Source organism: Juglans regia, chromosome 4, assembly GCF_001411555.2.
Source record: "Juglans regia cultivar Chandler chromosome 4, Walnut 2.0, whole genome shotgun sequence".
In the NCBI taxonomy this organism is placed as follows: Eukaryota; Viridiplantae; Streptophyta; class Magnoliopsida; order Fagales; family Juglandaceae; genus Juglans; species Juglans regia.
The window spans coordinates 28,129,662-28,154,069 of NC_049904.1; the positions used below are offsets into that span (position 1 = coordinate 28,129,662).

Consider the following 24,408-nt stretch of genomic DNA (forward strand, 5'->3'; position numbering starts at 1 on the left):
CATATTCTCAAACACCTCTTCTCCATATTTGCATATCAGTTTTCTCAATATGGTATCTAGAGCCTGTGACTAGAGTCTTCTACGAATACAAGGCAACATCAGAAAAAAATTCCCACCCACCCTTACTCATCTCCTCTACCACACAGTTTGAAAATATTAAACTTACTATTGAAAATTTCTTGCTCTGGAAAGCACAAATTGTTCCCTTCTTGAAAGGTCATCAACTATACGGATATGTTGATGGTTCCATTCCCTCTCCTATAGCCTTTATTGATGGAAACCCGAATCCTGAGCACAACAAGTGGGTCTTACAAGACCAGTTGCTCATCTCCATTCTCAATTCTTCCCTTTCAGACTTGGTCCTTGCCCAGGTTCTAGATTGTAGCACGTCCCATGAAGTCTAGACTACCCTTCAAAACTTGTTCTCAACCAAATCTAATGCCCATGTGTTTCATGCATAATACCAACTTGCAACTCTGCGTAAAGGATCTGAATTCATTACCGACTACTACAATAAAACCAAATCTCTTTTCTCCTCTTTAGGTGCTGTGGGCCATACTTTTATTGATCAAGAATTCTCAATTTATTTACTCACTGGCCTTGGGACAGAATATGAGTCTCTAGTCACTTCCCTAAACACTCGTTCAGACCCTCTCTCACTCCACCAAATTTACAGTTTCTTGCTTAATCATGAATCCCGTATGACTCATCAAACTAAGGCCTTGCTTTCGAGTCCTCAATTTTCAGCTAATGTTACCACTTCAAAATCTTCTCCAGGTACTCAAGTCTTTGAATTGAGGCCGCAACTCTCCATTTCGTGGTGGTCGCCCTGGCCGTGGTGGTCGCAATCATTTTACAAGTGGTCACAACTCTGCTACTTCCTCTAATTACTTTCAGAATCGACCTGATATGCGTCCTCACTGCCAAGTCTGCAACAAAGCAGGGCACACAACCCTTAAATTCTATTATAGATTCGACCATGAGTATCAGGCCTATGCACCCTTTTCCCTCACGGCAAACTTCACAGTATTACCCCCTCATGTCTCGGCATCCAACTCGTTCCCTGACTCTACTACAACCTACCACTTCACTGCAGACTTAGCATCTCTGAATCTAAATTCCACATCATACCAAGGCTCCGACCAAGTGAGCATCGGGGATGACTCCACCTTACCCATCCAACACACTAGATATGCTCAACTAATTTCCTCCACTGGCAAATTCCTTCTCCATAATCTTCTTCATGTCCCTTCAATTTGTAGGCACTTACTTTCAGTTCGGCAGTTTTGCGTTGATAATCATGTGTATTTCGAATTTCATGATCATTTTTTTCTTGTGAAGGATTCGGTGCTACCCAGACGGTTCTACTCAAGGGACTCGTTGAAGATGGGCTTTATGCACTCCACCACCACTGCACCTCAACCATCCCATTCTTCTTCTCCAAAAGCTCTTCTAGGTTCTCGTACTTAAGCAAACAAGTGGCACGAGAGGCTGGGTGATCCTTCAATCCGTGTCACCAGCCTTACTCTTCAATGGCTCATGCTTCCTACCACATCTACTCGTGAACCATCCTTTTGTCCAGATTGCACAACAGCAAAAGCCCATGCGCTTCCTCATCCTATCTCCCCAACTACATCCCCTGAGCCTTTTAATTTAATTTTTGCAGATGTATGGGGGCCTGCCCCGCTTTTATCTAGTAACTCATGTCATTTTTATTTGTCTATTTTGGATGATCATTCCAAATATCTTTAGTTTTTTCCAATGCAATCCAAGTCTGATGTGTTTTCTGTCATTCTTGCCTTTCTACAATATGTGAGTAATAGTTTTTCAAAAAAAAAAAATCATATCCTTTCAAATGGATTGGGGAGGAGAGTTTTGTTATCTGCAACCCATTTTTCAATCTCGAGGCATTATTCATCGCATTACATACCCCTATTCTCATCAACAAAATAGAAGCATTGAGAGACGTAACCGTAATATTGTAGAGACAAGACTCTTTTTGCTCTCTCATGCATCCATGTCACAAAAATTTTGGGCCGAAGCATTTCAAACGGCCACCTTTCTAATTAATTGAATGATCACTCCTCTTCTAAACAATAAATCTCTGTACAAAGTCTTAATGGGCCATCCCCCAGACTATCTTTTTCTTCAGGTTTTTGGATCTTCTTCTTGGCCCAATTTAAGGCCCTTTAACCATCACAAACTTGATTTTAGATCCAAAATGTGTGTGTTCATGGGCTATAGCCCATATCACAAGGGCTAATTTTGTCTCCACATTCCTTCTGGCCAAACATACACCTCATGGGACGTTGTTTTTAATGAAACTTTATTTCTCATTGCTGCTCAGACCAATCCAAACACTTCGGCCCCTAATTCTTCAAGGCAAATTGTTCAGCCCTTCATACCCATTCACGTGACTCCAACTCCTCATTTAGATCTCCCTTCTCCATCTCAATCCGTGGGCCTCTCTTCTCCATCACCCATCTCTTCGGCCTAGAGTCCATCATCAGCGTTAAACACTTCACCTTCCACTTCAAACCCTAGTCTTATCCTATCTCCAGCCGCCAACTCGTCTCCCCTAAACTATAGCTGTCCCTCAGATTCTTCCTCTTCTCTAAACACCCAATAGACCTCTACTTCTCTTTAGCCTCCCATACCACTTCCTCCTCACCCCATGACTACCCATTCTCAAGCCCTTATATACTGTCCCAAACAATGCACAGATGGTACCATTCTCTGGCCTCCTCCTGGCCCTCTTTGTCCCTCATGACAACTATACCATCTCCTACTCCTGAAGAATCATCTTCATTTTTCGAAGCCTCAAAAAACCTAGAGTGGAGATCTGCTATGCAGTTCGAGTTTCATGCTTTTCTTCAAAATAAAACATGGGATTTGGTTCCTTTTACCTCCGACCTTAATGTGTTAGGTTCCAAATGGGTATTGAAGACCAAAAGGCACACTGATGGAACCTTGGAACGCTGTAAAGCACTACTCGTTGCCAAGGGTTTTCATTAGCAGCCTGGGGTCGATTTTTTTGAAACTTTTAGCCTGTAGTCAAATCGATAACCATCCGTGTCCTTCTTGCTCTTGTAATGATTTCCAAATGGCTCATTCATCAATAGGATGTGCAGAATGCCTTCTTACACGGGGATCTTAAGGAGGCTGTCTTCATACAACAATTGTCGGGTTTCATCAATCTTGATCATCCTACACATATCTGTAAGCTAAAAAAGTCTCTCTATGATTTAAAATAGGCCCCTTGGGTCTGGTTTGCTAAACAAACTGAGAAATTACTTCATTTAGGTTTTCACGCATCTCGTTCAGATAATTCCTTGCTTATATTGCATACTAACTCTGATTGTGTTTACATTTTAGTCTATGTGGATGACATAATTGTTACTGGGTGTAATTCCAAGCTTATTTTAGACTTTATTGCATCATTGAGCACTTATTTCCATGTTAAAGACTTGGGTTTATTGCACTATTTTTTGGGTGTCGAAGTTACAAGGGTCTCTTCTGGTCTATTTCTTTCACAGTCCAAATATATAGCTGATCTATTGTCTCGAACAAACATGCACAAATGTAAAGTTGTGTCCACTCCCATGTCCACTTCTGCAGATCCCCAACTTTATCAAAGTGTTATAGGAAGCCTTCAGTACTTAGCATTTACTCGTCCTAATTTGTCTTATGTTGTAAACAAGGTCTGGCAGTACTTGTACTGCCTTAGAAACTCCCACTGGCAGGCCGTGAAAAGAATCTTGCATTATCTTCGAAATACTTAGCATTTAGGATTATTTTTGTCTCAATCTTCTTCATCTAAACTTTCTACTTTCTCTGATGCTGACTGGACCGGATGCCGAGATGATCGAAAATCCACTAGGGGATTTTATGTATACCTTGGGGCTAATTTGGTTTCTTGGGGTCAATGAAGCAAGCTACCATTGCTCGATCCTCCACTGAAGCTGAGTATAAGTCTGTAGCCAACACAACATGCAAGGTTATTTGGATTCAGTCTTTATTGAAAGAACTTGGCATTTTTATTTATGATTCTCCTACTTTGTGGTGTGATAACTTAGGAGTAACCTACTTGTCAGTCAATCCTGTAGTTCATGCTCGTACCAAACATGTGGAGCTTGATTATCACTTTGTCCGTGAACGGGTTGCAGCCAAGACACTTCAAGTCTCATTTCTGTCCAGCAAAGATCAACTTGCTGACATACTAAGCCTCTCTCTGCCAACAGATTTCTACAATTACGATCAAGCCTCACACTTGCCAATGTGCCGCTTGAATCGCCGGAGGGTATTAAGGCATCTCCTTCTTCCTTGTCTGTTGCCGCACTGAGCACTGCCCCTTACCCACTACAACATACCTATGCACACAGCCAACATGTCAGAGGAATGATATGTTGTAACAAACTGTACTCTCCATATGGAGAGCTGTCATTACATAAATGGTGAAGGAATAAAAAATTGTTATTTGTAACTATTATAAAAAGGCTATTGTAGTAACCATTGTAATTAAGACAGAAAATACAAGGGGAATTTGAAACTATTGTCTGACTCTGTTTTGAGCATATTCTTAAACACCTATTCTCCATCTTTGCATATTTTTTTTCTCAATAATGCATGTTAACATAGTTGGACAGGCGCAATATTCTCTTTGGAGCTGTAGTGAAGCAAATGTTTGTACATGCAGTGTACTCATGATATCAATCACGAGCAGCTCACGAAGAGAGAATGTTTTCTTTTGCATGTCGATGAAGGAAGTCGAGCAGCGTTGCATGCAGAGTGAAGAAATACTTGTATATATATGGTCGAACACGTACACTTGAATATATATATTTATATATATATATATATTTACTTGTCATCCTCTAAATCATACACCTTGTGATTTTGTCCATTTTGTTATTCTATTTAAACACACATCATTCTATTTAAACACATACATATTTATTTTTGTGTTGAAATACAATGACAAAAATGATAAATTGCATGTTGGTGTATCGTGTATGGAATGATAAGTAGCATTTCTCAATTTAAAATTTTAATAATTTAAATTAAATTTTACCATGTGGATGGTGTGTTGTGTAAAAGCTTCAAATAGCGCTTCATATTGATCATATATATATATATATATATATATATATATATATTGACACACACACACACACACACACACATATATATTTGTCGAATTACTGATCAATTTTTGTATCAGTCATTGTAACTAGAGTTTCAAATATCATGTCGTACCGACTGGTACGGCTGGTATTTACCGTGCCGGGTAGTGACCGATACATGAAATGTATGCGTTTCATATTGGCTCATTGTAATTTTCACTCCAATTCTCACATCTGAAGATTATTTTCCTAACTCTTTTTAATCCCCTTAATTTTCTCAAGGATTGAGAATCAAATCCATACTCACTTTTTTTTCCAGATCTTTGATTTGCCAATTTTTCTTCTCTGCTTTAGTGCATCTCAGAACTGCTCAAAAACAAAATTCGCCATGGTTTCTGTAAGCATTCTCTGACTAGTGTAATTGGAGATGCCATGTGTATAACATATCTCATCTTATTGATTACTAGGTTCTACATATATGATACGAAAATGGACTATCGAAATTTCGGCTATTTTTCCTATTTAGATTGCTATCTTGATGGTACTGCCTTTTGTAGTGGTTACATGTCTCTAGAGTATGCTATGCATGGATGATATTCTGTGAAGTCTGAAATTTTTAGATTCAGAGTCTTGGTTCTAGAGATCATAAGTGGCAAGAAGAATCATTGTTTCTATCAATCAGAACATGTTGAGGACCTCTTGAGTTTTGTGAGTATTGGATTAATGTTTTGATTTTGAATTGCATCAAACAAATAATCATATGAGGTGGAGGCCTCGGAAACAAGGAAAAGGGGATCAACTATTTTGAAAGAATTAATGCAGGCTTAGAAGCAAGGGATAAACAGAACACCCTTGGAATTGCTGGATCCCACAGTGAGACATTCTTATTCAAGAAATGAAGTGATGGCTAACGGGTTATGATCTCTATTGTAGCCTTGTGTGTGGCTAACGGGCTAGTAGTTAGGACATGGACATAGGCTTTGTTATGGGCTCACGGCCTGAATCTTTAGGGAGTTGGTATAATTTAAGCCCATGCGTTATATTAAAAGAAAATTGCTCGTGATCTCATCTCAGTCAGGAAAATGAGCATTGCTATACAACCTCCTTACTGTAGCACAACCTCCACACACCGCCTACGTATATATATATTTTTTTTCCAAAAAGTAAACATATGTTTTTAATCCATTCAATTAATTTTTTTTTCATTTCCCCCCACCCACCCCGCTGCGTCCCCCTCTCCCTGCATTCCCCCTTCCCCCAAGCTTTCTCACCCCAATTACAAGTTCTCATCAATACGGTTTTGTCCCACAGCCTGCAGTGTTGCTTCTCACCGTTCATCTTCCAAACAGCGCCGTCTGTGGCCATCGACAATGGTCTGCTCCTTTTGGATTTGTGTTTTTCTCTCTTTCTCTCCATTTCGTTTCCCTTCTCTATTATGAAAATTTTGTTGTCAAAAGTGGTTTGTTTCGAAGAGGTCTATATACTTTGTTGTGAAAATTTTTTGGTTAAACTCAGTATGCCCAAATACTTGTAATATAAGTGGTGGTGATATTATCACACAACCAATGCCCAATATGAACAACGTGGTGATAAAAGGCAAAATCGTAATATAAACAAAAATTCATCTTAAAGTGCCCAATATCAGTGGTGGTGATAAAATACTAAATCGTAACACATCAGCTGGTCGATTATCTATCCAAATTAATGGTATCAAGATGTAAAAATCAAAGCAAATTTGAAACATTTAGAGGTCATTTTCACTTGAGTTGCATAGATGATAATTTAGAGGTCATTTTGAGTTGGTAAAGTTAATACATGCTGAAAGAAAATTAGATAAATAATGTATTTAATTGTAATATGCAATTTGTATTAAAGTGAGATCCTTGATGCATATGAAAAATATTTTTTAATGAAAAATTTTCGAATAGAACTGATTATATTGTTTGGGTAACTTAAATTTACATTTTTCCTGACAATATTAAAATTAATGTTTGTCTTCATTTTAATCCAATGCATGATGATCAAGACCTAACTCCAACTTAGTGCCAATCAATTCAGCCTTCTTTGAGCCTTTTATTGAGTGCGAGAGATGCATGTAGGTTTGGTTGTTATCATAATAGTTATGGCTATGTTGATGGATTTGTTATGCTGATATTAATTTACTTGGTAATGGTTGAAATAACGTGATGGGCAAAGAGGAAGATGGAAGGCCACCCAGGCCTTTTACATCGATTTCAGCTATCCAGATATGATACACATTGGTTATTTGAAAATGTCATGGTGTCATATGTTGCAGCACTTAGTTAATCCATTGTTTATTTGTATATTATTGAGATATTATGGTCCAATAAATCCATACAACCCGTCATATATGATGCCTTCAAATACATATCTAAATCCATATCCATACGCTTGGGGTATAGGCAGGTATCAGATTTTTACTATATTGATTTTTTTTAATGTGCGTGCAATTGAGTCTTTCTAATATAGTGGGTAATTGCAGCATCTGGTGATGCTACCCTTTAGACCAACCATGCACTAACCTTCGTCAAGTAATCCGGAGGAGTTGAGACAAGGTCAAGATACAGGTCAGGTAGTTCAATTTCACTCTTTTACTGGTTTTTTTTTTGTACATCCGTACTTTCTGAACTAACTAACACAAAGTGTAATTTCAGCATCCAGAGATGCTGCCCTTTGTTACAACCGTGTCCTACCTTCAATCAAGTAATCTAGAGGAGTTTAGAGGGGTTCAAGATACATCACAGGTAGTACCTTTTCACGTTTTGACAAAGTTTTATTGTACGCTTGTACTACCGAGTCTTTCTAACATATTAGATAATTTTAGTATTCGGCTATGCACCATGTGGGCCAAGTAAGCCCTACCCATATTGCACCATGCCAAGGAAGAGAGGGGCATATGGGAGTCCGAATTATGTGACAATTGGCCATGCAGGCAACGACAAGTACTATTCTAGCCACAGTAATCTATCGAAGCCACGACCAACAAGTAAAAAGGATTGTAAGACGAATATAAATGCTCACTTGGTGAATGGGGTATGGGTGGTGACCATCGTTGATCTGCTTCACAATCATAATACTGTCAGTCCACAAAAGTCTAGATCATTTAGATCTCACAAATGTTTAGATGAATACAGTCAGATGATGCTTGACTTGAATGACAGAGTGAGTATTTGGATGAATAAAAATTTTCAAGCACTAGTGACTGACATGGGGGGTTTGAGAATTTCGAATTTCAAGAAAAAGATTGTCGCAATGTTATTGACAAAGCTAGACACTTAAGACTGGGTAAAGGAGGTAGTGAATCACTAAATGACTATTTTAAGAAAATGAGGGAAATGAATGATGGCTTTTTGTCCGTTGTGGATGTGGATGACGACAGCAGAGTAAGGAATGTGTTCTAGTGCAACACACGAAGTCGAGCAATGTATGAGTATTTAGGAGATGTTATCACGTTCGATACGACATACCTAACAAATAGGTACGGGATGCCATTTGCTCCCTTTCTTGGTGTCAACCATTATGGACAATCCATATTGTTAGGGCAGACTTGATTTCAAGCGAGGAGACAAGTACTTTTGTGTGGTTGTTTGAAGCATGGTTGTAGTGCATGAATGGATAGGCACCCAAATCCATCGTAACAGACCAAGACCGAGCAATGAAAAGTGTTATTGCCATTGTATTCCCAAATAGTCGCCATAGATACTGTCTATGGCATATAAAAAGGAAATTGCCCTATAAATTGGGATCGCACTTGAAATTCAACATAGGGTTGCAGACTTCCATTTAGAGTGCACTCTATGATACACAGAGTTGCAAAACATTTGAGGAAAAGTGGGGGCACCTACTTCATAAGTATGACCTTGCTAATAATGCATGGTTGCAGTGTATAAGAGCAACAAAATTCAACCAAATTAGGGATCCTTATAAGGCTCAATGAGAGAGACAAAGAGCACGGTGAGAGAGCTAGAGGGCTCAATGAGAGAGAGAGAGAGGCTCGAACAATACAATGTAGAGAAGGAAGGAACACCACAAGTTGAAAACGGAAGGAAAGCCTCCTCTGGTTGAACGCCAAAAACCAAATCTGAAGTGGGGGGCTTCGGGTTTTGTCATTTGGGTAAGGGAGATGGGGAGGAGCTTGCGCAGAGAAGGGAGAGTGAGGGTGGGGGTGCTGCGTAGAGAAAGGGTGTTTTGTATGGGTGAGGGAGATGGGGAGTGGTTGCGTAGAGAAGGGAGAATGAGGGTGGGGGTGCTATGCAGAGAAGGGAGACTGGTTGTGGGGTTTGATCTAGGTGAGGGAGAAGGGAAGGGGCTGCACAAAGAAGGGAGAGTGAGGGCTTCGGTGGTCTTCGGTTGGGTGGTGGTGCTGCGTAGAGAAGACAGAGTGGGTGGGGTTGGGAGGGTGAGGATTGACGGCTTCAATTGAGGTTTTCGTTTGGGAGGGATTGCGTAGAGCAAAGAAGGGGGAGCGAGGTCTTTGTCTGGGAGAGGCAGAGTAGAGAAGGGAGAGTGAGGTCTTCATTTGGGAGGGGCTGCACAGAGAAGGGAGTGAGGGAGAAAGGCAGATCGTGACGTGGCGATGAACCAGGTTGATGAGTAGGCTAGTGTGTGGTGTGTGATAGGTAGACCAGAGGTTGAGTAGAATTTTTGTAGGAAAGTTTTCCTCTTATGAGGCCTAATATCCTCAAAATTAGTTCCACGACTTAGTGCCCTTTACGTGACTACATGGACGGAGTACTCTTGAACTGATATTTACAAGTAATAATTATGGAGTACGTAAGTATCGTTTTATTCCATTTTTAAAAGAATTAGTAAAATATAAAATTTATGTAAAAAAATTAATTTTTTAATAATAAATTTATTAGTTGTCCTTTCTTAAACCCAAGAGGTACTTGGGTTTATCATATCTTGGAACGAAGAAAAAAAGAGCTGAAAACTCATAATGCCTTCACTAATACGAGTTAGGTTGTCCCCTTTTCACGCCCTAGGTTTTCTAGAAGCACGTACATGAGCAAAATAGGGGCAAAACTACGTACACATTCCCCAAAACTTGAAGGGTCCGAAATTATATTTTATTTTTTCGTGATATATAAGTAGAACAATGTTACGGACACAGCTGACAGCTCTCGCTTAGAATTACCGCTAATTATTTTGTTGTTTTTTTTTTACATATATTTTTTAATATTTTTTTAAAACATATTATAATATTATTAAAAAATATTTTCTTAATTACAAAATAAAAATTAAAAAAATACAAACACATGAACAATTGCAGCGGTAGCTGTGGGTGTAGCATTATTGATTTAAACAAGGCAAAACGAAGAACACGTTGCCGGTAAACAACGTGAACAACATTGAAAACGATGATAAGATGAATTCGCTAAAGGTGATAAGATAAGATTTTCGGTCTTTGTCGATTTTGGTTAGACAAGACGACCTAAAGGTGATACTTTAATTCCTTTCGTGGTGAATGTGTAAATGCATAAATTCATTTTCATGTTTTTTGTATAGTCATTTTCATGAATTTTTTTTAATTTTATTTTATATCGTTTTCATAAAATATGGACGTTTTAGCTACGAAGAGATAATATACGAATAAATCTCATATAAAAATTTATTTTATTATAAAAATAATTTTATAATTTAATGTAACATATTAAGACATATCAGTTTGTAAATTTATTTTTATGAATCTTTTTGTGACGTCCCGTTTGAATACAAAAAAAATTTCATCTCATCTCATCTTATTATTACAACATTTTTCAAATTTCTACAAAAAATATAAAGAACATGCTAATATGCCGTTTGAGTTTGCCTCCTCATTTTGACCGCTTATGTATTTAATTTTTTTTAACGATTAATGAAGTAATTTTTCAAAAATATCAAAAAATATTAAAACATGTAAATAAAATAAAATTAAGAAAAAGATAACTTTCAACTGTTAAAGCTGGGCGGCACACTAGCATGACTCAAAATATAATAAACAATTCAACTTTTTCAAATCTCAAAATAATAATAATATTAAAAAATAATATTCTAACAATATTTTATTCAACTTTCAACTTTTATCTAAAACTATCTCATCTCAGTATTAAAAAATATTTCTCTTTATAAAATCTTTCTAAGATTAAAATTTGTCTAAGGTATTAAACGATGATGTTTATCACATTTATAAAGGTGTTTGTGTCCGGTCATTATCAATGAAAGTGTGTGGGAATTATGTCTGTTTTCAAGTCTTCCAAACTCTCCAATATATTGTTCACACAAGACGTTGATCCATCCACCGCTCAGTGCGTCTGATTAATCCAAAAGTATTCCGAGTGTGGAAATTGGAAAAAGTGAAATTCGGCAATCAAAGGAAGTATAAAAAAGTAGTAGCCATGCCAATTTCCAAAACCCTCACCAATATAAAAGCTGCTCGATCATGATCATGATGTCTTTAAAAACATTAGTATTGGCCGAGGAGAAAGGATATCATTATTATTCTATAACAATTTGTTTACATTATATAATAAAATTATATTCTTTTAATATTATTTTTAATTTGAAAGTTTGAATATAATAAAAATATTATTATATTTGAAATTGTGTGTAAATTATTAACAGGTTGTAAGTCAATTAAACTGAGTCAATTTACACGTTTCGTTAATGCCCTTTACATTAATGGACCTCCACTTTTCGATTGTCCCTGCTTTTTCTTTTTTCTTTTTTTTATTTTTCTTGCTTTTTGAGTCTCTTTGCTCATCTTTCCATCAATAATCGCCACTCCAGTTGACTCCAGTTCCCCCGCATTCTTTAGCACATGCCATCATCCTATCCTATTATTAAACAGCAATTGCACTTTAAATCTATTGATTCTTAAGAGTGTACGTATACCCATCTTCCGATCTCCAACTATTGATGTGGTTAAGAAACAAGAGACATGAGCCAGCTCGATCGTTCCTCCATTTCTCCTTTGATTTTCATTCCTTTTTAGTTTACAATCTACATGTATTGGCTAATCTTCTATCTTTGATTTGAGTACTGTTCTAGAAAACTGAGGGAAGTAATCCCCAGGGTCAGGCTGGGGGACTAGGCCTGGGGCCCGAGTACAAGGGTTTGGTTGGGCTGGGCTAGGCTGGGCCAGGAAAGGAAGTGATCAAGCAAAGCACGTCGACAACAAGACGAAAGGCAGGACTATCTGATACAATTACCGGTCGACATTCAGGGACATCCACTGTCCCTGAACCCTGGCATCCGAATAGGTAAGAGAGATGGACGTACCTGATCGGAACCACGCTGCATTTAATGGGACGGAGATGGGCACGCCACGATAGGGAGCCACGCCGCATTTAATGCATCCCAAGGCTCAGCACGTAACGACGTGCCTCCTGGGGTGTCAGTGATAGCCGCAATCAGGTCTGGCAAGTTTGTTGCACAGCAGGGAGTTGGTAGGGACACATGACTCCAGTACGGAGCAACACACCCACCACCTCCACCTCTAGCATCGCCTCGGTGAGGTATAAATACCTACTCTCCCAACTAGAGAAGGGGTTCAGACTCTCTTACTCCACCACATTATTCTCTCTGATTGAATGCTTCTCTCTTTCACTTTATTTCAACAACTGACTTAGGCATTGGACGTACAACTGCACCTCAAGTCCCCACTCTCTATCTCAACAGATCCAAACTAAGCTCAGTAGCGTGGAGTTGCCCAGGCTGTGAAACACGACATCAAGTGTGGCGCCATCTTGTAGGATATCTTTCTTTTCTATAGTAGCATGTCCTTTGCTTGCTGGCAACAACACACACCCAAGCCTCACATCTAGAATAGGTGTTAGTGGATCTGCAAAGACCCGAACGGACCATCCAGGTTGGAACCAAAATGGCTCCTGATCGAGTACCAAGACGTGTTTCCCTAGAGCCATGAAGAAATGCTCGAAATCGACACAGTTTTCATCGACCATCGCCTGATCGTGGATCCCAAGGCTAGGAAGGTCAAGCAAAAGCGTTGCAGTTTTAGTGCAGAGAAGTACTTATCCATCGTTGAGGAAGTGGACCGCCACCGAGCTGCGGGGTTCATCAAGGAAGCCCACTATTCCGAATGACTTTCTAATGTGGTCCTGGTAAAGAAGGCAAGTGAGAAGTGAAAAATGTGTGTTGACTTCACCGACCTAAACAAGGCCCGCCCGAAAAATAGCTTCCCACTAACGCACATAGACCTAATAGTGGATTCGACTGTCGGACACCCCCAGCTCATTTTCATGGATGCATACTTGAGGTAAAATCAGATCAAGATGAACTCGGACAATGAGGAGAAGATAGCCTTCATCATTGACCGATGACTCTACTGTTACAAAGCTATACCTTTCAATCTAAAGAATGTTGGCGTGACTTATCAACGACTGGATAGCATGATGTTCAAGGAGCAAATTGGACGGAACTTGGAGGTATATGCAGATGACCTCTTGGTCAAAAGCTGAAAGCCCGAGCAGGACGTCGCCGACCTTCAGGAAGCTTTCGTAGTAATGAAGCTCAACCCGTTGAAATGTGCCTTCGACGTTGAGTGGGGAAAGTTCTTGGGCTTCATGGTCTTGGAGTGAGGAATTAAGGCCAGTCCCGAAAAGGTTTAGCTGATAATAAGTATGTCGTTGCCGCGGACAATTCACGCGGTCCAGAGATTTGCAGGGATAGTGGCTACCCTAAACCGTTATATCGCAAGGTCAACCGACCAAACCCTTCCCTTCTTCAAGGTCCTCAGGAAGGCGCAAGAGTGGGATGCTAAGTGTGACCGGGCGTTCGGTGAGCTGAAGGAGTATTTAGCCCATCCACCACTTCTCGGCCAAACTAAGCCAAGGCAAAGCTTGACTGTATACCTGACAATGACCTCGAATGTCGTGTCTGTTGTCATAGTCTGCAGCAAGAGAGGGGGGCAACGACGTGTCTACTACATGAGCCATGCTTTTTGAGGAGCCGAGCTTAGATACCTCCGAATAGAAATGTTGGCCTTTGCATTAGTCATTGCCGCAAGGCGGTTGAGGCCATTCTTCCAAACCCACCCAATGAAGGTGCTCACTATTGTTCCCTTCATAGAAATACTACAGAAACCCGATGTGTTTGGCCGAATGACGAACTGGACGATTGAATTGAGCAAGTTCGACATTGAGTACCTCCCTCGCACGACAATCAAGGGGTAAGTGCAAGCAAATTTCATAGTCGAATTCTCGGACTTCCCCGAAGAGACGCCTATCACACCCCAAGGCAAGCCCTAGCAGGTCTACGTCGACTGCTATTCCTGCTAGGCTAGGGTGTGTAGTGGTGCACATCATCACAGAGCTTGGGGAGGAGCACAATTACGCAATCAAACTTGACTTCAAGACTACCAACAACCAAGGCGAGTACGAGGCATTAATGGCGGGAATTTCGGTAGCCAAGCCGCTAGGAGCCACCGAGATTGAGGTGAGAGCCAACTCGCAGGTGGTAGTCGGTCAAGTAACGGGAAAGTTCGCCATGAAAGGGTCAAAACAGAAGAAGTATCTTTAGAAGGTGGAGGAGGAGCGTAACCTTTTCAAGTATTTCCACATTTAGTGGATCCCAAGGGGGGAGAACCACAAAGAAGACCGCTCGGCAAAGGCCGCCTCGTGCCAGGAGGAGGCCCCAGTTCTAGATTGCATTATAGCTCTAACGATTGACAAGCCAGCTATTGGGATCAGTGTATGCATTGTCCAGCCATCACGTCGGAGTGCGCAGTCGATATTATAAAGTACCTCGGTGAAGGCTTGGCCGCCTAGCACGAAAGAATGAAAATAAAGCGGCACGTTTCACGTTGTTGGAAGGAGTCCTGTATAGGAGAAGCTTCTCTGAGCCCTTCCTAAGTTGCATCTCGCCTTAGGAAGCCCAGTACGTCCTAGTCGAGATATACGAAGGAATTTGTAAAAATCACTCTGAGGGCTCTGGCAGCCAGGGTCACACAGGCGGGGGACTATTGGCCCTACTCCCTCTAGGATGCAGAGAATTTCATGAAGAAAAGACCCAGGTGCCAAAAACATGCGCTCGTTCCCTACTGCCCGCCAGAAGAAATGACATCCATCATGCCCCCTTGGCCCTTTGCACAATGGGGCCTCGACCTTATCGGCCCGTTTCCCGGGGGCAAGAGAGGAGTGAAGTTTGTAGTAGTAGCAATCAATTACTTCAAAAAATGGGTGGAAGCATAAGCATTGGCAACCCTCACGGCCCAAGCTATCACGAAATTCTCTGGAAATTCGTAGTCGGTCTGTTCGACATTCCTCAGAGCCTCATATCAGACACCGACAGACAGTTCGACTACTCGCACTACTGGGAGTGGTGTGCCGAATATCCTTGTATTCATCTTCGGGGCACCTAAAAGCCAATGGACAGGCAGAGGCGACCAAAAGAACCTTGCTGAATATCCTGGAGAATAAGCTGAGGAACTAGATGTGGAGATTGATCGAGGAACTCCCCAATATATTATGGGCATACCGAACGTCCTTGAAGACCCCCAAGGGAGAAACACCTTTCGCACCTTTCTATGAGACCAAAGCAGTGATCCCAATGGATGTGGGAATGCCAATGTACTGAGTTCAACACTTTAACCCCAAATCACAATGAAGAAGGATTAAAAGAAACCCTAGACCTCCCAAAAGAATCAGCAAGTCAAATGATGAACAACAAAAAGAAAGTCGAACAGTACTTTAACAAATGAGTCCGACCTCGTGCCATCAAGGTAGGAGAATTGGTCTTGAAGAAGATGGGGGTCACACCTAGGAAGAAGGAAAGCTAGGTCCCCGATGGGAATGACCCTTTGGGGTGACGAAAGCAAAAGGCCAGGCTCCTATTGTCTGAAGGACTAGGAAGGGCGCTCTGGCAGTGCGTGATGGGATCCCCCGGTCTTGCTCCTTGTGGACCCCCAAGTAGGCAGAACTGGGACCTCGGGGTGCACAAGACACGCGCGCTGGCGTCCCCTGGCCTCGCTCCTCAAAGCGTTGTGGGAAGAGGGGGCCTAGTTCCTCTAGCTCCGTTTCGGGATGAGCACTCTCTGCTCTTGGACACCTTAAAGTCATCTCGGGTAGCCCAACCTACCTCGTCATGAGCCACCTTTGGCCATTTCCACTTGTTTCTGGTCATAGGAGAACTTAAGTGACGCTTCTGACCCGAGGGCGATGAGGGGTCCCTCTGGATGTCCTTCCCAAGCACGTACGAGTGGTCGGGAGAGGTCAAATAGCTCTTGATATTGACATCAGACAGCAACTCATTGGTCTCTGTGTCATAAGGGTGGGCCGATACCCAGAATAATAACACTGTCGTTAAATTGGCCTCCTCCCTCTAGGACAAGTCGACGAACAGGCTCTTGGTTAGGGGGACGTCCGACCAAACGGCTTGAACGAGAAACTCTTCATGGTCTTTGTCTCACTTGGGGTACTCCCATCTCAAGCCTGGAAAAAAAAAAAAAAAAAGGACACTTTTGAAGCCAATCCTTGATATGGGAACGCCACGACTCGAGGCTGGTGATGTGCCTCCAGATCGTGCATGCCTAATAGCAGCACAAACTCCTGTCCAAGCTCAACACTCGGTACACTGACAAGAACTTTCGAGCTGTCAAGTCGGGATACTGCTCCGAACCAGTGTTGAGTTGCCTTTGATAAATAATGCAATTGGCCAGTTGCCAAACTCTCGGGCCCCACCCAATAGATTTAGAACATCGCAAATGAGGTGGCAGAATGGGAGGCGAAGCTGATTTGCAAAAAGAATGGGTATGGCGCCAGACGGCCTGCCATCCCGTCAACATCCATGGCAGGCACGCGATGCCTTGGAACCTCCAACACCACCTACGCAAGGATATTACACTTGCCTTGAATGCCCGAAGGTCCTCAGGGGAGACCGAAAACTCCCGGCTTTTCCCGACAAAGCACAAAGGCTTGTCACTTAAGAAACTCTTTGGGGCCATCGAAGCGACAAAATAAGACGGCGTGAACGATGAGGGGAAGATAGAAAGCTTGAGGAATGGAGAGAACCACGGTAGAGAAGAACTCGAAAGAGAAATGACGGCAATGGAGGAAGTGAGAAAATGGAAAGCTTGAGGAACAGAGAGAACCATGGTAGAGAAGAACTTGAAAGAAAAACAACGACATTGGAGGAAGTGAGAAGATGAAAGCAATAAGGGAAATGAGGAGAGAAACCAGCGAAGGAAAGGAAGAGAATGAGGCAAACAGTGAAAATGAGAGAGGGGAGAGACCTTATATAGGCTCGCAAGGGAACCGAGGCATTGAATGACGTCGGGCACGTGGGGAGTAGGGGCCAATAAACGACCCGGGATGTGGGCAGACATACCCCGTCGAACCCAACCGTCGGGAAACTGCAGAGACCACAAAAGTCGAGGCGACGCACGCATTGAATGACATGGATATGTGGCCTTGGGAAGCCCAACCGGTGCAAGACTGCGTAGACGTAAGAAGCCACGTCAGGCGTGTGGGCAGCACGAGTGGATAAACGGCCCGGGATACGGGGAGACGCCCCACCAAATTCAACGGTTGGGAAATCGGAAAGACAACGGAATCCAAAGTGACCTCATGCTAATGACAGGGGAAGATCTGAAAGAAACAAGCCCGAGAAAGGCATGTTTTGAATTCCCACCACACATGTGTATTAGGAATTCGCGGGGTACTGTGATGGGAGTAATCCATGGGGCCAGGCCTAGGGGAGTAGGCCTGATTCACAAATCCCCGAAGAGTCCCAAGGCACATAGACAAGAGCTGGGTTGGGCCAGGTCAGCCTATGGGGCCCGAAAAGGGAAGTGATCAAGCAAAGTACGCTGACTAGAGAATGGAATGAAGGACTGTCTGACACCACAATTGGCCGACATTCAGGGACATCACCTATCCTTAAATCTTGTTGTCCGGATAGGTCGGAGAGATGGACATACTTGATCAGAACCACGTCACATTTAATGGCACGAAGATCGGCACGCCACAACAGGGAGACACACCGCATTTAATGCATCTTAGGGCTCGGCATGCAACAACGTGCCTCTTAGGATGTCAGTGACAGTCACAATCAGGTCTAGTAAGTCTATTACGTAACAGGGAGTTGGTAGGGACACCCAACCCCAGTACAAAGAGGCACACCCACAACCTCCACCTCGGGGATCGCCCCGGCTAGGTATAAATAACCCCTCTCCCAGCCATGGAAGGGGTTCAGACTCTCTCATACTTCAGCTCATTATTCTCTCTGATTGAATGCTTCTCCCTTTCACTCTATCTCAACAACTGACTTAGGCATCAGAGGCACCATGGCACCCCGAGCCCCATTCTCTATCTCAATAAGATCTAGACCGAGCTTAGTAGCGTAGAGTTGTCCAGGCGATGAAACACGACATCAACAAGAACACTTGCATAAATAAATTTAAAAAAAAAAACTATTTTGGAAGCAGTTGTACTTGTTGTGTACGTACAAGTGTTTTTTTTTTTTTAAGAGTTAAATGTTAACAAGAAGCAAGATTAACCGGAAATGTTTGGGCAGGCCGTAGTAGCTAGAGTATTTTTATTGGGTTATGCAAATATAAATGTGAAATTTATGTAATATCACGTGAATTTACATTTGACTATTCTGTTCAAAACTTATTTTCACATTAAATTATCTATATATTTGTCAAAATAATAATAAAATATTATCAATTTAATGGTATTTTTTTCAATTTTTTTTCTATTATTGGCAGAAACAATAACTCATCAAGTTTATTTGGAGGTAATTAGAAATAATTCATGAGAATGTAACGTACTGTAGGGTAGTCCAAAAATTAACGTACTGTAGAATGTTACGTTTTTTACTGCTTCTGATCAACCAAAAATTAAGGAGGGAAAGAAGGAAAAGAAAACAAAAGGAAAACTATGTTGAAATCGGGAGAGAGAAATACTATTTTATTCTATTTGGTCTAGATAGAGTAAAATTTAAATATGATCCATAATAATAATTTTTTGTAGTTAAATTTTTTTTTTTTTTATTTACATAATCTAATATAACGTATTTTTAGACTCTATTATCTAAACACCTCATAAAATTTGCATTAAAGGCTCCTGTTTTGTCGTTGCCCGATCTCATCATGATCAGCTTGCTCAGATATTCATTCTATCCCAACTTTTTTTTTTTGAAAAGCTATCCCAACTTTTTGTTCTTTGGAAACAAGCACTTAACGAAATAATAGATAAAAGTTAGTTCTCTACTGGTTAGTTACTAAAACATACATCGATCTCTTTTTTATGAGCGAATCATAAATCTGCGTCAAACGAGGATGAATGTTCCTAAATTTACGAGGTTATTGGGAATTTTCTGACAGATCACAAATTTAGGTAAATGATTTATAAAAACAATAATATAAATAGTTGAAAATACAACGTGGTACCGCACAAACCTATCAACTGGCCCACCTCCAAAAAAAAAAATATTGCCAAAAAACAAAAAGGCTGATCAGCATAAAGATAATGCGCGCATAAAGAACGAGAAAAGTAGTTGGATGGTCAGCATTATTGAATTCCTTGTTTACCAAGTGATAATACCATGGACTTGCAAGTGGCAACACAGGCGGTTTCGTCATCACTTCCTCCCTAGGAATGCTACAAAGGGTACACAGATTACAGGGGGGAAAATGAGAATGGGCGCTTCAAGACTACAGCTTTTCCTTTTGTGTGCCATGCTCACACACCTTGTAAAGCTCGCCTTTGCGCAGCGAGATGCCTATGTGATCTATGATTGTTCCAATACCAATAACGTTAGCAGTAACAGTGTCTACAGTAAAAACGTCAATACCCTCCTTACCACCATCTCTTCTAACACCAATATCGATTATGGGTTCTACAATTTCTCCGTTGGAGAAAATTTCAATAGAGTTAACGCAATTGTACTTTGTAGAGTAGACCTTACACCGACCGATTGCCGGAGTTGTGTCAAAATGTCTGCTCTCGAGCTTTTATTTCGGTGTCCAAACCGAAAGGAGGGTATCATGTGGTACATGAATTGTACAGTACGATACTCGAATAACTCTCTTTTTGGTGTCATGCAGTTTGAACCTGTGCAACAACTTTCCGCCGCGACAGTGGTCACGGACCCGAGTGGGACGTTCAACCAGGTGCGAGAGACGTTGCTGGATAAACTGAGAAGTGAGGCTACAGCTAGCGCTTCGACTCTTCGCAAGTTTGCAACTGGAAGAGCAAACTCTCGATACTTTGATATATATGCTCTTTTGCAGTGCACTCCCGATTTGAATCAGCAGGAATGCAGCGATTGCCTAAATCAGAGCATCGCAAAAGTTCCAACTTGTTGCAATTCATCGCCAGGAGTGAGAGTTCTTACACCCAGCTGCAACGTAAGGTATGAGAACTACCATTTCTATCGTTACACTCTCGAGGCCCCGCCACCATCATCAAGTACTCTTCCTCTGCCTGCAGAAGGTACGGCTCTTCCCATATATTTGATCTGTATGTCGTCCTCTATCTATTTTCTTCTAGGAAGATTATATGCAAGTTTGAATGAAGGGATCGAAGAAAGTTTGATCTTTTTAGCCAGTGCCATTTAGTTAGGAGGGCGAAGGGATCCGGTTTCATCAACATACATGAATGTTACAAGTTAGTGGATAGATCTTTTTTGTTTAATTTAGAATATTTTATTTTTAAAAAAATGTCAGTGGATTTTGTTCTGTTTGAGTTATTTACATTTTGTATCTAAATCATTTTAGCCATGCACGAATTAATAGCATATATTCTTGTCTTTCTGTGGTTGGTTTTGCAATTAACCAGCTAAATTTTCGTTGAGACAAAATATTTGTGAAAAAATAATAATAAAATACTTTTTTATTATTAATTTTTTGTTAAAATCAATTTTTTTTTCTATATATCTTGTAATTAGCATCCATTATATATATTTGATATTAATAAAATAAATGTAATAATAAAAAATATAATCTTTTTTATATATTATATGAAATATATATATAATATATTATAATAATAAAATAAATGTGTTGTTGAAAATTTATTGTATTATTGAAGGAAAAAGAAAATAAAAACATTGTGAGAGAGAGTGAGAGGAGAGAGAAACGGGGAATATTTGGTAAAGTCTCTCCCTTTGAATTGTTGACTAGATTTGTTCTTTTTAAACGAGACATTGACTGGACTTACCGACTTGCCCAGAACAAACTTGAGTCTTGACCCTGTCATCAATCATGTGCATCATTTTTAGATGATTACGAGTTATTAGGAAAAATTTAATTGTGGCACACCACATCTTATTTTATTTTGATTATGTTAAGTAATATGTAACTAGAATTAAATGATAAATAAGTATATAATAAATGATAATCTAATAGTAATAAATATATCACATCTTATTTAATGATATGAAAGTAGGATAATAGTATGGTTTAATCAACAAAAGAATTTGGCCAGTCCCAAAATACATCTAATTTCAATTTGTACTTATTCATCTTTTTCAAATCTCAAAATACAACATACTTCAATTAAACAAAATAATAAAAAAGTTCCAACTCTAATTATTCATTTTAATAAAAATCAATATCAATTATATTTCCATTAAAAAAAACTAAAAACTTACATAATTTTTAATTACAAAGCATGCCTTCTCTCTCTACTTTTCTTCTGCTTGTATCATCCTTCATCACCCATGCATGCACCTAGTCCAGACGCCCCCCGAGGAGGAGCACAACTTCTTACATTCTAAAACTATATTCTTTGTAATTAATGTGTGTTTTCACAATTTAGCCTCGGAATCCTAATATCAGAACTGATCGAATTCTGGTTTCTGCAGGAAAGGGGAGTAGTACTAACTCTTCTCGAACTATCATTATAGTCGTGGTGGCTATTGTTTCCGCGGTGTTAATCTTCTGCATCTGCACCTGTATCTATTTGAGGATGAGGAAGCAAGGAAAGAAAGTTGAAAGTAAGTTAAAATTGGTTCGTTGTTTCCTACCTATTAAGGATTTGGTTTATCTCAAATATGGAAATCTTAAGAAAACTGAGACACTGATCAGGAAACTCAGACATGTTTCACTTTTGGGCATATATATTCTGGCTTAGTTTTAGGCTGTACTGCTGGTGAAAACAAGAATGACATCAAGTTCTCTGTTGTAACGATGAATTAAGCTGATGTTTTATGCACATAAATTGCTCACTTATCTTTAAGCTATGGACTTATCTTTCCACAGTGGATGAAATTAACAGCGGCGCTGAATCCTTGCAATTCGACTTCTGCACGATTAGAGTTGCTACAGACAACTTTTCCAATGTAAACAAACTTGGGGAAGGTGGATTCGGTACTGTTTACAAAGTAATTCATGAACAATATGATCATATGATAAACTTGCTATGTCATGAATCTATAACTTGAATTACTGGAGGACAGGAGTCATTTGACATGATGATTAATACATCTCTATTCAGGGCAAGTTTCCAAATGGACAAGAAATAGCTGTGAAAAGGCTTTCTAGGAGTTCGGAACAAGGTGATCAAGAATTTAAGAACGAGATCTTATTAGTTGTCAAGCTACAGCACAGGAATTTAGTAAGGCTCCTAGGTTTCTGCTTTGAAGGAAATGAAAGGCTTCTTGTCTATGAGTTTATGCCGAATGCAAGCCTTGACCACTTCATATTTGGTACGCACGATTACATTTTTTCAAGTTGTATGTATGTATATATGTTCCAACACACTTGTATATATATAATATTATTTATATGTATATATATTTGTCCTATAACCCCATATATATGCTTAATTGAATGCGTAGATCCAAGCAAGCGTTTACATTTGGATTGGACAATTCGATACAAAATTATAGTTGGCATTGCTCGAGGGCTTCAATATCTTCATGAAGATTCTCAATTTCGCATTATTCATCGTGATCTCAAAACTAGTAATGTTTTGTTAGATGAAGAGATGAACCCAAAAATTTCAGATTTCGGTATGGCAAGATTGTTTACACTAGATCAATCTCAGGCTAATACAAGGAGAATTGTCGGGACCTAGTAAGTATATATGCTAATATCTTGTAAATATTTGTCCCCTAGCTATAAATTAATAAAAAGGATTAATTACAAAGATTTTCAATCAATATCAACATTACTGATCATGTATAGATGTCCTCATGCAGTGGATATATGGCTCCAGAGTATGCAATGCACGGACACTTTTCAGTGAAGTCCGATGTCTTTAGCTACGGCGTGTTAATTCTGGAGATGGTGTGTGGGCAAAAGAACAATTATTTCCAAGATGGGGAGAATACGGAGAATCTTCTTAGCCATGTAAGTGCTACAATGTATTTTTTTTTTTAAGTATATTTCCCTTTTGCAATAAACCGATGTTCTCTGTAATATATATTGTCTCTGCCTCTGTAATATTATATACCTTACAGGCATGGAAAAACTGGAGAGAAGGAATAGCTTCAAATCTTATAGATTCAACATTGAGGGTTGGTTCAACGATCGAAATAATGCGATGCATCCACATAGGATTGCTATGTGTTCAAGAGAACATAGCTGAGAGACCAACAATGGCTTCAGTCCTCCTAATGCTTAACAGTTACTCTATGGCTCTGCCCGTACCCTCACGACCTGCATTCTTAATGCACAACATTGTTGAATCAGACATGTTGTCAGACCGATCATTCCAAGCTTCACAAAATGAGGCTTCAATGACTGACCCATATCCTCGCTAATTCTTGATGATGATCATGCCTTGGGAAAATAAGATCGATCAATATTTGTTGTGTAGCTTGTAGTTATTTGCTACGTACGTACAGGCTTAATTGAGACTTACGTACGTCAAATGGGAGATCATGTAGAGGCAGTGACAGGCACCTCTGTCGAAGCTTAATTCAGCAGATGCATGAGGACTCAATTATTGTTTTCTAGCTATATATCCTCGTTAATTAGTATTTTACAGGAGTTGTAATTTAGAGCACAACTGATCAGATATTTGATACTTCTATGATCTCGATATTTGATATTTTAAAAAAGGCACATGCACGACGATCGAGAGTGGTTGTGACCTTTAATTGCATGGTTACAATTAAGTGCGTAAACATAGTTCGATCGATGCGTGCTAACGTAGTCGGACAGGTGCAATATTCTCTTTGGAGCAATACTAGTGGAACAAACGTTTGTGCATGTAGTGTACTCATGATATCAATCGCAGTTCATGAAGAGAGAGTGTTTTGATCTTCTGCATGTCAATGAAGGAAGCCGATCAGCGTTGCAGAGTGAAGAAAA

General features: G+C 40.1%; 1 protein-coding gene across 3 annotated transcripts in view; it reads left to right on the forward strand.

The window, feature by feature from the left end:
* The window catches only part of LOC108981720 (putative receptor-like protein kinase At4g00960), a 79,249-nt gene extending 55,128 nt beyond the window's left edge, over positions 1-24,121 (forward strand). The window contains exons 1-7 of one of the 3 annotated variants that reach the window (XM_018952968.2): positions 19,698-20,581; positions 21,954-22,085; positions 22,351-22,472; positions 22,586-22,796; positions 22,929-23,166; positions 23,292-23,442; positions 23,553-24,121. In XM_018952968.2, the coding sequence (XP_018808513.2) occupies positions 19,780-20,581; positions 21,954-22,085; positions 22,351-22,472; positions 22,586-22,796; positions 22,929-23,166; positions 23,292-23,442; positions 23,553-23,855 (1,959 nt within the window). In that variant the 5' untranslated portion in view covers positions 19,698-19,779 and the 3' untranslated portion in view covers positions 23,856-24,121. Of the gene's footprint in view, positions 1-19,692; positions 20,582-21,953; positions 22,086-22,350; positions 22,473-22,585; positions 23,167-23,291; positions 23,443-23,552 lie in introns of those variants that run through there. The other 2 variants (XM_018952967.2, XM_035689639.1) reach the window with 2 other exon arrangements.
* The last annotated feature ends 287 nt before the right edge of the window (positions 24,122-24,408 follow it).